This window comes from Salmo trutta, chromosome 34 (assembly GCF_901001165.1).
Source record: "Salmo trutta chromosome 34, fSalTru1.1, whole genome shotgun sequence".
Lineage (NCBI taxonomy): Eukaryota > Metazoa > Chordata > Actinopteri > Salmoniformes > Salmonidae > Salmo > Salmo trutta.
The window spans coordinates 9,428,158-9,442,597 of NC_042990.1; the positions used below are offsets into that span (position 1 = coordinate 9,428,158).

At 42.9% G+C, this 14,440-nt stretch overlaps 1 protein-coding gene across 1 annotated transcript in view; it reads left to right on the forward strand.

The window, feature by feature from the left end:
- LOC115173148 (chloride channel protein 1-like) overlaps positions 1–12,359 on the forward strand; it is a 34,862-nt gene extending 22,503 nt beyond the window's left edge. Inside the window, exons 12-24 of the mRNA XM_029731081.1 lie at positions 828–983; positions 1,495–1,564; positions 1,977–2,087; positions 2,728–2,941; positions 3,141–3,274; positions 3,372–3,556; positions 3,943–4,024; positions 4,219–4,301; positions 7,098–7,145; positions 7,427–7,531; positions 7,716–7,802; positions 8,025–8,391; positions 12,286–12,359. Coding sequence (XP_029586941.1) covers positions 828–983; positions 1,495–1,564; positions 1,977–2,087; positions 2,728–2,941; positions 3,141–3,274; positions 3,372–3,556; positions 3,943–4,024; positions 4,219–4,301; positions 7,098–7,145; positions 7,427–7,531; positions 7,716–7,802; positions 8,025–8,391; positions 12,286–12,359 — 1,716 coding nt within the window. The remainder of the gene's footprint in view (positions 1–827; positions 984–1,494; positions 1,565–1,976; positions 2,088–2,727; positions 2,942–3,140; positions 3,275–3,371; positions 3,557–3,942; positions 4,025–4,218; positions 4,302–7,097; positions 7,146–7,426; positions 7,532–7,715; positions 7,803–8,024; positions 8,392–12,285) is intronic.
- The last annotated feature ends 2,081 nt before the right edge of the window (positions 12,360–14,440 follow it).

Genomic DNA, 14,440 nt, shown 5'->3' on the forward strand with positions numbered 1-14,440 from the left:
TTTGAATGAAGTCATCCACGTAAGTGCGTTTTTAGTTTAAAAAAAATCCGATGACATGGTGTCATTTTCTTTTCTCACGCTGAATTCAAGTTAGTTGACAACTCAAGCAGATCGAAGCAAGACGTTGCCCTGACGTCTATGCCTAGTGGGCTGGCTGCCAGTCCCAGTATGTTTCTGCTCTCATGAGAATTCCACAAGGAGTTGGCACCCAGGCTAACCCTGGACTGGGTAGAATCTAGATGTTCAATATTAGCTAGATATTAATTGAAGAAGCCTCTTTGCCCAGCTATGTAGAAATAGCCCTAGGTTAATCATGTGTTTTTGAGACCCCTTAAAATAGCCTCCTTAGTTAGTGCGAATGAGGTGTGTTTTTAAGTCAGCCAGAAACACCTGTGTGTGTTGACATCTTCACCCTCAAGCTACAATGTTTTTAGCACCTTTTTAAGATCTGACTTGCGCCCCGTTTCTACGGTGCTAAAATGCAGAGGTATTTCTGAAACCGACCATTCTGCTCACAGTACAGTATTGGCATTTATTTCAAAACCTCTCTTTTCGCAATATATTGAATAGACCTATGGGTCGACATATGTGATGCACACAAAGCAATCTTCACCTGCAGTATTTTGAACACGTTCTGACTAAAGTACAGTTGGTTTTGTCAAAATATCACTCTATATATTTTAAACGGTTCATTACGCGGTTTAAAACAATTTATCCCAAACTCTTTTAACACTAACACTTTTTAACAAAATGTTTCATTAAAACATTTTAACAGCACTTGCCATTACTTTTCCCTCATCCGTTCCCTTCTTTCATGCCACATGCAGCTGATGCCCAGAGAATGCATCAACTCGCTGTTCGACAACTTCACCTGGACTAAAATCTGGGGTTCCCCCCCTCCCCCCGGCCTGGGGCGCTCCTCTGCCTGGCTGCACGCCGACGTCAGCGTCTTCGTCATCCTCCTCCTCTTCTTCGTCATGAAGGTAGCCCTCCTCATTCCCCTCCGTTTTTTTTCTTCTTCTTCTTCTCCACCCTGTAGTGTTTCTCAGTATAGTCACACATCACACATAGCGTCACTCAATGACAATGACAATGACAATGACAGACTCCTAGTTGAGTCTCTCATCTCAGTAGAATAAGAATTTCCTACAGAGAAGAACCTTGTAGTGAAGATGTAATCCTCAACACACCATCAGTATCACACTTGACATAGTTGCCTAGAGATTTCCACTGTGTGTACTGGAGGATAAGAGTGCAATACTGTGAGTGTTAAGCATCAGTAGGATTAGCGTTTCCCATTGAGAATAAATAGATTTGTATCTTGTCGCAATGGTATTGTTGGATTGGAGAACTGTCATTGAATAGAGCGGTCGGGAATGTAGTCTATTATGTGACAAATACCTTTCAAGTCAAATCCTTCGTCTACACTATGGTGGAAGTACTAAGATGCATTCATTCTGCTCAGTTAGTCATTTCATTCCACCCATCTCTCAGTTTTGGATGTCTGCTGTTTCGACGACGATGCCCATCCCTTCTGGAGCCTTCATGCCTGTCTTCATACTCGGTAAACAGAAGCACACTATTACATGCCATTAGTCTAAACATGAACACAAATTCCATATCAGTTTGAAATATTTTGTCTCATGGAAATTGACATTATCGTTCGGTGGTGAAATAATCTGATCGAGCGATCCATTGTAGGCCTACAGTACATGACTATGGCATAAAGCATCATGGATAATCATGAAGTAGAGCATTCTGGGTAGTTTTTAATCAGTGTACCTTCAAGGATGAGATGTCATATATAAAGAGTGGAAAATCATTAGAGAGCCACAGAGATAGACGAGTGCTCAGAAGAAGGTCAAATTATCATTGAGTGGTCGCAGGAGGGGGGATAAATGTCTGATAGCCAACATAATAGCAATGTAAACATGACATTCCACCTCCCATATCCACCATCATCTCTTTCTCCCCAGGAGCCTCTTTCGGCCGACTGGTAGGGGAGATCATGGCTGCCCTCTTTCCCCACGGGATTCTGTTTGATGGAATCTTGTACCGCATCATCCCAGGAGGGTACGCTGTCATTGGTCAGTCTCCCTTTCCACCTTCTCCTCTCCCTCTCTCTGTCAGTGCCTGCCCGTCATCCGCCTTTGGTGTGATAGTGAAATGTCACTGTCTGTTCTCTCTCTCCTGTCCTCCTCTGTCTCGGTGACCCATAAACCTATACGCTACCATTAATCTCCTTCATCTTCCCTCTCTTGCCCTACACATCCCCCTCCTCCCCTCTTTACCGCCGCTCCTTTCATTCCATCCCCTTTTCCATTTCTTCCTTCGCTATTCCCACGTGCCGTTCTGTACATCAATCATCCCCCTGCTTTTCAGCCCTGAGTCCCTGATGTTTCTCCTCCTCATCCCTTGTTCTTTACCCCATGCCTCATCTTTACTTTCCCTCCTGCCATCCCTCCTGTCCTTGTCCCTCGACTGTGAGTACTGTGTTGCCTCTTCCCATTAATCCCTCCCATCGTTTTCCCATCCACCCATCACTCCCCCCCTGTTTTCATATCTCCCTCTCCTGTGGATCATCCAGCTACACATCCCTTCCACCTGAAAAGGATTTATTTCTCCCCTGTTTACTTTCTCTCCCTCCCCATCCCTCTCTCCCTTCCTCTGTCTTCCATTTCTCCCTGCCTCCCCCCTTTCCCTGCCCATCTCCCTCCTCTCTCCCAGGAGCGGCTGCACTGACCGGGGCGGTGACCCACACGGTGTCCACGGCGGTGATCTGCTTCGAGCTGACAGGCCAGATCTCCCACATCCTGCCCATGATGGTGGCGGTGATCCTGGCCAACATGGTGGCCCAGGGCCTGCAGCCCTCGCTCTACGACTCCATCATCCAGATCAAGAAACTGCCTTACCTCCCTGAGCTGGGCTTTGGACACATCAGGTGTGCAGAGAGAAGCTGCAACCGAGGTGACATGTTGGCTCTGAGGGACCCAGTTGCATTGAGGGTCCCATGCGAAAAACAATGAGTTGTTTGTGTCAATATGGCCTCCTCAGCATGCTTGATTCTTCAACATAGACACACCAGAAGTACACAAGTGTTGAGCATGAATGAATGATTGGCATTTCCTTCTGACTTACAGCCAGTATAACATCTTTGTGGAGGACATCATGGTTAGGAAAGTGAAGTTTCTCTCGTTACAGTCCACCTACAGGGAGTTGATATATCTCCTGGACTCCATTTCTCTCAAAACCATACCACTAGTGGATTCAACAGGTAAACTTAATGCGTTTTTCGTGAACGTGAGGATACATTTCAGTGTCTTCGAATAATTTCTTGAGTGGTTCATCATGTGACTCTCTCTTCCCCGTAGATTCTATGATCTTATTGGGCTCCATCGACCGGTCAGAGCTCCACGCTCTCTGTGATTGGTGGCTCTCTGCAGAGAGGCGGATCTTCAGGCAGGAACAGTGTTTACAGGAACAGAACCAGTATGCCAAAGACAGCTGGGAATCCTTTGCCTTTGTGGATGAAGACGATGAGGAGAGTGGAGATAAGGTTTGTCAGACAGAGAGGGTAAATGTGCATAAGGAATCAAAAACACACTCTTAGAAAATCTATCAAATCAAAGTTTATTGGTCGTGTACACAGATTTGCAGATGTTATCGTAGGTGTAGCATAATAGGGTTCTGAAAGGGTTCTTCTACAGGGACTAGGTTCTACATGGGTCTACATGCAACTTTTTTCATCCAAGAAGGTTCTTCGGAGGGTTCTAAAATGATTCTTTGTTTGGTGACAAAGTTCTACCTGTAACCAGAAAGTGTTCTTCTATAGGGGCAAGCTGGAAAACCCTTACTGAAGCGTCATGTGGCAAGGAACTTATTGTATTATGTCATTGTTCAAGCTGTGAATGTGATGAATTACTGTTTTGTTAAATTTCCCAGAGCACCCCAGTTCAGGAAGAACGAAATGGCCCCCTGCCGTCCCCTAAACCGCAGGAGCCCTCGTCCAATCACACAGCTCGTGGTGAGTTGAACCATCTCTCTGGAACAATACTTCTATGGGTGCCTGGCAACAGTCCCCTATTATTATTCAGCTTATTGCATATTCATATTATTATACAGCTTTCAATGATTTAGTTATCAATCTCAACATCAAGATACCTTTGTAGAAGACTTTGACCCTCGTCCATCAAATCTTTTATCATCTGTCCTTTTCAGACAAGGGCCCTCTTCAGTCCGTTAGAAGAACTCTGTGGAATATCTTCTCCTCCCAAGACAAACAGGCAGAGGGACAGTCACAGGTAGTCTATAACTGTGTCTACAGAATTTCTGTGTCTGTTTCTGTACCTGTGCGTGACTGTACGCTAGTGTTGAGCGAATAACCAACATGTTGGTCGTTTTTCGGTAATTGACCAACTTCAGTTAAACTACAATAATTTCATTTCGTTCAGTTTTTTTTTCTGTGAGTTCAATGCATATTTTCTCTAGAGATAAATCAGATCAAGCCCGAACTGTGCGATGTAGTGGGGAGTTTTAGTTTCCAACAGGCCAATATTCTACTAAGTTAAACGCAAGAAAACATGGTAGTTAACTACAATTACCATAATCCATTGCGCGCCTACTTGTCCGCTCCATGTGGTAGAGATGACTTGGAATTATATAATAAAGTCAACAACAAAAAAACTAAATGTAATATACACTGAGTATACAAAACATTAGGAACACCTGTTCTTTCAATGACAGACTGACCAGGTGAATCAGGTGAAAGCTATGATCCTTTATTGATGTCATTGATGTTAAATCCACTTAAATCAGTGTAGATGAAGGGGAGGAGACAGGTAAAGAAGGGTTTTTAAGCCTTGAGACAATTGAGAAATGGATTGTGTATGTGTGCCATTGAGAGTGAATTGGCAAGACAAAATATGTAAATGACGTTAAACGGGGTATGGTAGTAGGTGCCAGGTGCATCGGTTTGAGTGTGTTAAAACCTCTACAGGATTGGTGTCCCCACCACGGGACGGTTAATCTAACGTTGGCTAACGTGATTAGCATGAGGTTGTAAGTAACATGAACATTTCCCAGGACATAGACATATCTGATATGGGCAGAAAGCTTAAATTCTTGTCAATCTAACTGCACTGTCCAATTTACAATAGCTATTACAGTGAAACAATAATATTATATTGTTTGAGGAGAGTGCACAGTTACGAACTTGAAAATGTATTAATAAACCAATTAGGCACATTTGGGCAGTCTTGATACAACATTTTGAACAGATATGCAATGGTTCATTGGATCAGTCTAAAACTTTGCAAATACACTGCTGCCATCTAGTGGCCAAAATCTAAATTGTGACTGGGCTGGAATAATACATTATGGCCTTTTTTCTTGCATTTCAAAGATGATGGTACAAAAAATATATAATTATAGGTTTTATCTTTTACCAGATCTAATGTGTTATATTCTCCTACATTCCTTTCACATTTCCACAAATTTCAAAGTGTTTCCTTTCAAATGGTATCAATACTATGCATATCCTTACTTCAGGTCCTGAGCTACAGGCAGTTAGATTTGGGTATGTCATTTTAGGTGAAAATTGAAAGAAATGGGGCGGATCCTTATTAAGAGGTTTTATGAACTACAACGCTGCTGGGTTTTTCACACTCAAGTCTCCCATGTGTATCAAGAATGGTCCACCACCCAAAGAACCTCCAGCCAACATGGGCCAGCATCCCTGTGGAACGCTTTCGACACCTTGTAGAGTCCATGCCCCAACGAATTGAGGCTGTTCTGAGGGGGAAAAGGGGGAGGAGCAACTTAATATTAGGAAGATGTTCCTAATGTTTTGTACACTCAGTGAAATGGGCATCAGTACCATCATGGGACTTTTATTAATTGTTTTATTCTGTGTTGTTACAGCATTCAACCCACATAATGCATTTAATGTGAAAAATTAGAATAATCGAAAACCTCAATTAATTTTTTCATAATCGAATCAAAACCAAACCAACCTCAAAAGCACTAATCGCTCAGCACACCAAGGTCTTCCTAATGATCACTAAAGTATTTATGGAGCCGAGAATTTGAACAGCAAATGAATTACTGAGGTAATGAGCCGTTGAGATGTAGATGGCGTCTATCCTTGGCGGTTCCATTGAAAACCATATTTCAAGGAAATATGAATATTTATCCATTATATTTGCGTGGAATGAATCTTATTACTGGGCTCTGTTCTTTATGTAATCACACTTCTTTATCTAATTGAGTGTGACAAATGAATTCAGAGGACTTGCAAATAGGGATTGTTCAGAGAGGCTCCCTAGTCAAACATATTTCCTCTAAGTTCTCTCATATGGAAATCAGCATATGAAATATGGTTATTATTTGCCTGGTATGGCTGGTTGGCTTTTCATATTACCAATTTATACTGCAAATATGAAAAACAATAGTATCATTAACATACATTCAGTCTCCCTATTCAATGGTGATCATAATATTTTGACACTGATTGTAGTTTTACAGTTTTCTACTGGATAGGCCAGCCTTTGGTTTGAATTGTACACCCCAAACGTGTGACTATTTCATTCTGAAAAGCCAAATCCATGACTATTTTATACTCAAGGATGCGCTTGTAAGTATTGGGAATTGAATTGCATTCATACTTTTCCTGCTTCACAAATTACTGTCCCATCTCTCTTTTCAATATTGATTTGTCAATTTTCCCACACAAACCCATCGTTGTTGCAGTCTTCCATTGGCTAGCACAGCCTTGGGGTTGAATTGTGCACCCTAAACGCATGACTATCTGAAAAGTTATTATGTTTCACACACACAACCAGGCTTAAAAAAACAACAAGAGTATATCCATCCAACAAAACATGTTGTTCTTGACACTGTACTCAACCAAATACGGTACATAACTCAATATATTTTGAAGAGACAAATATGAGTGATTGGAACAGCAACAAATGGAACAGCGACAATCAGCTAGATTATGGGACGCAGAAAATGGGGGGGCAACTAAAATGTGTGCATGACGTCAGTCAGGAAGTGTCTTATCTTACACCCCCCCCGCTATTTTCTCTCTCACTCATCAGGAGCCTTGCGCCAACCCTCTCCTGTCCGATACGATGACACCAGAAGAGGTAACTGATCTCATTCAGCTCCACTTGTGAGGTCCCAAGAACTTAACATCCCCTGATGCAATACCAAATGATTAGAGTAGGCTGCCTTGTACATTTTCAAACACTTTTGTCCTTGTCAAAAGAGTCTGGCCTAATATGTTGAAACCCATAAGAAGGTTAAAAGGTGTCAACAACCCTAAATCTCTTATGGAGGCAGTTGACGTTGAAGGTTGCGCTTTAGAGTGTATTTAGCCAATTACAGTGTTGTGTTTCTTCTCCTTGTGTCTTATTGGCTGGTGCAGATCAAAGAATGGGAAGAGGCCGAGATGGACAAGCCAATGGAAATTGATCAGATCCGAATAGATCCTTCCCCTTTTCAGCTGGTGGAGAGGACCTCGCTACACAAGGTTGGTTTGAAGTGCTGCCAACTCATACCAATTTGGAGATACAGTATCTGACATCATGTCTAGACACAACTGAAATACAGCCGATAGTAGATTTGCTCAGAACAGAAGCCATAGCAGAATGCTGAACCTAAAGCAATTAGAAGTGGGGTCTAATTTGACGTCTGACCTTTTCTGCCTGTCCCAGACCCACACACTCTTCTCGTTACTGGGCCTGAGTCATGCCTATGTCACCAGTATCGGAAAACTGGTGGGTGTTGTGGCACTTAAAGAGGTAAGAAAATGTAATCTTCTAATTTCCACTTTCTTTTATCGCTCTCTCTTTCTATTTTACAGTTTTTCCATTCTCTTTTGCTTGTGACTGAACCTTACAATTTAGTAAGTGTTGAGTCGTTATTGCCTTATGAGTCTCATCATGCTATTTTCATGTAATTCAATGTTGTGTTCTTCTGTGGCCCCTCTCTTTCCCTGTCCCCACTACCCCATTCTCTCCCAGCTCCAGAAGGCCATTGAGGCCTCTACGCATAGCGGGGTCCGGCTACGCTCCCCCCTGGCCAGCTTCAGCAACATCAGACGGAAGTCAAACTCAGCCCCAGCCTCCCCCACCGCCCCCTCCTCCCCTCTCTCCCCCGCTCCCGTCGTCCCCCACGCCCCTGCCCCGCCACCTCCCCCGCCACCGGTGGAGGAAGAGATGGCGGTGTGGATCGAGGGCACGAGGCGGGAGGTAGCAGAGGTGAACAGCAGCAGTAGTAGCAGCAGCAGCGGAACAGGGAGCAGCAGTAGCAACAGTAGCCCTTCGCTACCCCACTCGTTGCCCCTCTCCCTCCCCCTCACCTCTCCCCTCTCCATCCCCCTCACTGTCGCCCTCTCCATCCCCCTTGCTGCCTTCTCCACCCCCCTCCCCGCCCTCCGGGCTGCCACGGAGCAGCAAGTGGAGGAGGAGGAGAGTAATGATGAGGAGCCCATCTAGCCTTATAGACGAGTGCTGTTTTCTTTTTTTATAACGTGTTTTTTTTTATATGGTGTGAATTTCTCTTTTAGTCTTTCTCTATCCCTTTATTTTCTCTCTCTCACTATCGAGCTTTCCCTCTGTCTTTCCTCTCTCGGTGAATGATGTCTGTGAATGCATGAGGAGAAAAAATCTGGGCTCCATAGTAGTACTTCACTTTTTAAGATCATTGGTTTTATTTTTTTAATTTAACCTTTATTTAACCCACCTTTATTTAAACAGGAGACAATGGCTACCGGTGGTGCTTCAAGAGCTAAAAATTCAACAAGGCCCACCTTGTGAGGGAGTTCTATGATCACCGTGCTGGGTTGATAGATGACAGTGTTAAATCAGACTGACGACAGCCAATTCAGATGTAATGATGCTAGAGATTTTTTACTTAATAATGCTATGGCTACAAACGGAACAGCCACCATCCATCCCCCTTTGTAATTTAGATTAATTCCTCAGTTGATGAGAACACAAAACAAACACATGCTGAATGATTTTATGATGGTGAATTTTCCTACCCCTCTTCAAAAAAAAAACTGGGTAGTGTTCTTCAGGCACTAGATGAAGGGAAATGGACTGAAACAGGAGGGACTACCTCAGCAAATAAGAAATGCTCATATTTGTTTTACGTTGCGAAACATCATAAAATGTTACTCTTTGTATGCCCTAATGAACAAAACCCGATGTTCTTCTGACAACACTGAGCACAGAAGAAAAAAGAAACGGTATGACACAGGGTTTTATGTGAAAAGTAGTTAAATTATGAATGAACCTCTTTCTCTCTGGCTCTTTCGCTCTGGCTCTTTCTCTCTGGCTCTTTCTCGCTCTACTTCAAACAGTTTCTCAGGTTGCTCCCTATGTCTTTAAACCTGCAGATTTTGGACAGAGGAATCTTTGCTGTCTGTGAAATGAAGAGGATTTCTATTATATTTTGTCAATCTGTTTTTTAATGTCTGAATGTACAGTATGTATGTTTATCTGTCTGTCTTTAGTCGTGTATTTATTTATCTTTTGTAGAGACGATTTTTCTCTGAATGTATAAAACGATGACTAATGTAGTTAATAAAAGGTTAGTAACTTGATTTATTGTTGTGATTATTCAATGCATATGGATTTAGAACAAAAAAACGAATACAACTATTATAAAACTATTACTACAAAAGTTAATGCTACTTACATGAAATGAACATAGGCTTTTTGAATAAACTTTTTACTAAGCAACATGCCTGTTAATTGAAAGCAATAGAGGCATCTTTGTCATATTGATGAATTGGTGAACAAATGAGTGGTTCCAAGCTCCACTCCCACACTCTAATTGTAATCAACGTTACAGGCAGGCAGTAAAACAATGTACCCCAACAGAACAATTAGTCAGTTACAAAGAAACAGACAGGGGGTGGTGAAGCCTACAGTAAGACGCCAGTAACGAAACCAGAAAAGCCATATTGTTTACAGGACTGTAACGCTCCAGATTTCAGAGCATTGTGGGCGAAACTAATGGATTCCAAAATTCAATGAATAAATGTTGTTCCCTTTTAATACTTTTCAGCTATGTCAGAATTAATGGGATATTTGAGTTGTCCTTTATCCATGGTGGATGTGAGTGACCCAGTATACTCTCTAAATCCTAACCCAGCTGGCAAGCAATACAGAATTCATTGAATTGAGAATGTCTAATAAATTCCAATTAAATTATTGAATTTGAATTGAAGTAGTAAACAGGATACAGAACTGCAATTTTAAAAATTATTAAAGGAAATATCATTGAATTCAGTGAAATTCAAATGTCTCTTCTATTCTATATTCGGTGTAGTCTATACAAAAATACATTGTGTACCTAATATCAATCATGAAAATAGAATTGGCTATTCTAAGCACTAAGGTTAAAAGAGTATTTTTATTTAACCTTTCTTTAACTGGGCAAGTCAGTCAAACAATGACGGCCAAACCCTAACGATGCTGGGCCAATTGTGCGCCGCCCTATGGGACTCCCAATCACGGCAGGTTGTGATACAGCCTGGAATCGAACCAGGGTCTGTAGTGACCCTCTAGCACTGAGATGCAGTGCCTTAGACCGCAGCGCACACTTTTCCAGAGAAAAGTGATATATTCTTTGGTATCTGTAAGTGTGACCTGTCAGACTCAATGAAACTCATGTTTTATGATTGAGTGGAATTTCTTTGAATTGCACTGAATTAAATTCTGCTTCCTGTCACTCAAACTCAAGTTCAAATTCTACATCCTGTTGTGATGTGGCCAATTCAATTAAAATTTTAAATCATGAGTTGAATGGGAGTCAAAATTCTAAATTGAGCCCAACCCTGGCATGCAGTGGCCAAAAATCATCCCACCAGAGCTTTAAATGGTATATATGACCAACCACCTCGATTCGGTCTGATGTTGCAAAATTTGAAATTGTGTTTTTCACATTGGATAGAAGTAGAGACTCAGAGCTACAAAATGGTATATCATACGCTGCAGTTGAGGAACAATGGGAAAATAATTCTGCTTTGAAAGTTGATAAACTTGTAACCCCACTTTTGAGAAATGGACCTTGAATGTTCTGGTACACCTACTGGAGAGCTATTCTTTATCTACAACTATTCAGCATCATTCACACCCTCTTAAGCCTTAGTCCCACCCATCTCTTTAAGGATTCACATGTGAGGCACCTAGTTAACTTGATGGGTCTTGTAATCATCTGGTGAATTGGAGTCTTGTTTAGATATGTAGCTAGCTAGCTAAACAATAAAAACGGATTGTCATAGCTAGCTACCATGCATGAAATGCTGTAGTATGAATCTGCAGGTAGCTAAAGTTAACCAACTAAGTTCAATGTTAGCAAGCTAGCTAACATTAGGCTATAACTAGCAATGCAAATGGCTTTCTGAGAAACAAATAATATTACTACACAGATCATACACGTAACGTTAGCTAGTGAGCCAGCAAGCTAATGTTCGCTAGCTTGCTAACCATACACTTAATTGAGTATCGCCCAGTATCCTTGCGCGGCATTGGGAACCCAGTCAACCGCTCTGCGCCCCGGCGCAGGTGGGGGTTTAATGTCTCCCCAGCCCTCCCGGCGCTTCAGCGTTGGCAGCGGCAGAGCACCCAGAGGCCAACCCTAGCCTTAAACCTTTTGGTCTGTGAACTGTGGCCTCTCGCTCTGGCGAAGGGCTGGTGGGGGAAAGGAGGGCAACCTCCCCAAATCTGCCTAGCCACTAGCCTCTGGTTGAGGCAGAGCGAACTGTCTCTGGCATGTTAGTGCAGGGAGGTAAGGGAGGCAGCCTTCTGGTAAGGCGCTTTCAACCCCTCCTTGTAGGTCACCTGTTTTCAGGTGTCGATAACGATGCAAACGAGTTACCTCGGTACCGGTTTGTTGTAAAAAGGGTCCTGCAGATGGTGACGGCTACCGATCGCTAACGGGAAGGGGTAGTTGGTCCTGGAATATTTGAAATAGGGGGCTTTCGGCCAAGCATGGAAATGCGATGGCGGTTGCACCAGATTCAATGATTTGCAGCGGAGCTCTTGGACACGAAGCCTGTTCCCCTAGACAGGCAGCCAATAAGAGAATGATGGCCTGAACGCTGCCCCGGCTCAGACCGGGAGAAGGAGGTCCAAGTTACTGGGAACGGCTGATTAAGTGTTCTGCCGAAATCAGTCTGATCACAGAAGGCTGTGATGAAACAAAATGTGCATTCCCTGCATGCTTGGATAGCTCTAAACCGCGAAGTCCCGGTTCACCGACAACCCCCAGTCCCCTTCGGTAGCAGCCGACGCCCCTGCCCACAGGTGCGTCATGCGGCCGTGCCTAACGGGGAAAGGGGATGAGCCAGTCGGACGCAACCCAGGCGATGTGGCGCCCCATTCCAGGGCGCCCTGCCCTTCGCAAGGACGTAGACATTATTTTCTCACAGCGGTTGGTGGCTAGGTGGGGTTGGGGATGTTGCACTCCTTTCCCCCGCCCGCCCTTCGCCAGAGAGAGAGGCCATATTACACAACAAGGTTTGATGTTTAGATGAGAGCGTCCGGGTGCTCTGGGAGGGGACACATTGAACCCACGCCTGCGCCGGGGCGCCGAGCGGTTTATTGGGTCCCCGGAGCCGCGCCCGGGGCTCCCAGCTCTGGTTCCCTTTCCTAGCTATTTCTGGTTCTGTATAGGAGAACCGGTCGCCTTAACTTGCAATGAAAACAACTTTCTGACTAAATTTGAAACTTATAATATCCGAAAGTGTAGCTTATTAATATCTGAAAATGTAACAAGACTCTTAGCCGTATAAATGGATGAAAGCTTCATGGCAGACTGGAACCCCTTTAACTAAGTAAGAAATCCTGTGTCGTTTCCGTTTTGTTTGTACAGCTTGTTTGGCCCGTTGTGTCAAGTCACTCCGGTTCACACTGACCGTGTGCAGAAAGTAGTCCATCACAACTTTTCCCCACTGATCTTTGTCGATAGCGCCTGCTAAATTCAGGTCAGCAATGTTGTTGAGCAGTAGCAACAGTTTTGCAGTTCTCCATGGCTAACATATCTTTCAAAAAAGCTGTGGAAGCAAGGATTATCTACACATACTGAGCAGCTCATGTTATAGACAGAAGCATGCTACATGGCAGACCAATCCAAACTCATCTCTCGGCATGTTCAGCCCATCCATTATCTCAGCCAATCATGGCTAGCGGAGGTTCTTGCCTTTTTCCGTTAATTAACCAACTAGGCTTGTAATTTAACAATTGTATTCATATTTACAGATGGTATAACACGTTTGTTATTAAGGCACATGAAAGTAAACATGTTCCAGAAGGCATTTCTGCCCAAAAACACATTTTGATCAACAACAAAAAATATCTGTTAAAATCCCTCTCTTGTGAAGTAGCGATGTGCGACATACGCCCAACTTCCTGAAACAGTCACAAATTATCCATAATTTTTGTGCGTGTGCGTAATCTCGGAAACCAATAACTAAAATATTGTGTCAGATGCTCAATGAAGTTCTGGGGGGAAAATATACTACAACAAGGAGAGGAAGCGCCACCCGCCCCTCCCTCTGCAAGTTTCAGACAAGTCTATGGGCCAAATATCCCCTCCCCTTCTGAAATATATATCACATTTTTTGTGGGGGTCATTTAGCAGACACTCTCATCCAGAGCAGCTTACAGTAGTGACTGCATACATTTGAGTAGTTTTTCATACTCATCCTCTGTGGGAATCAAACCCACAACCTTGGTGTTGCAAGAGCCATGCGTTACTAACTGAGCCACACAGGAGCTTTGTCCAAATTGATCAGTGACAGAAATCTGGACACCGGAACAAAGCTGCTCGTTGGCCGCATCCCACAGTCTGTTGAAAGACATTACGGTACCATTTATGTCACGTGCGTCTGAGATTAGTTAGTGTGTAAAACTATTGAACACCACACACAATACCACTGCCGACAAGAATATGTTTTTCGAGAATATATATATATATTTTTGCATACATACATAAATACATACAAACTGTACATACATACATTCATACATTTGAACACTCTCACATACACATACATGCAAGCACACGCACACACACAGAAACACACACTGATAAATATTACTTTATTTCCTTTTTTGTTTTTATAAAAAAATCATGATTACACTACCGGTCAAGAGTTTTATAACACCTACTCATTCAAGGGTTTTTGTTTATTTGTACTATTTTCTACATTGTATAATAATAATGAACACATCAAAACTATGAAATAACACATGGAATCATGTAGGTACCACAAAAGTATTAAACAAATCAAAATATATTTGAGATTTGAGATTCTTCAAAGTAGCCACCCCTTGCCTTGATTACAGCTTTGCACACTCTTAGCATTCTCTCAACTAGCTTCACCTGGAATGCTTTTCCAACAGTCTTGAAGGAGTTCCCACAT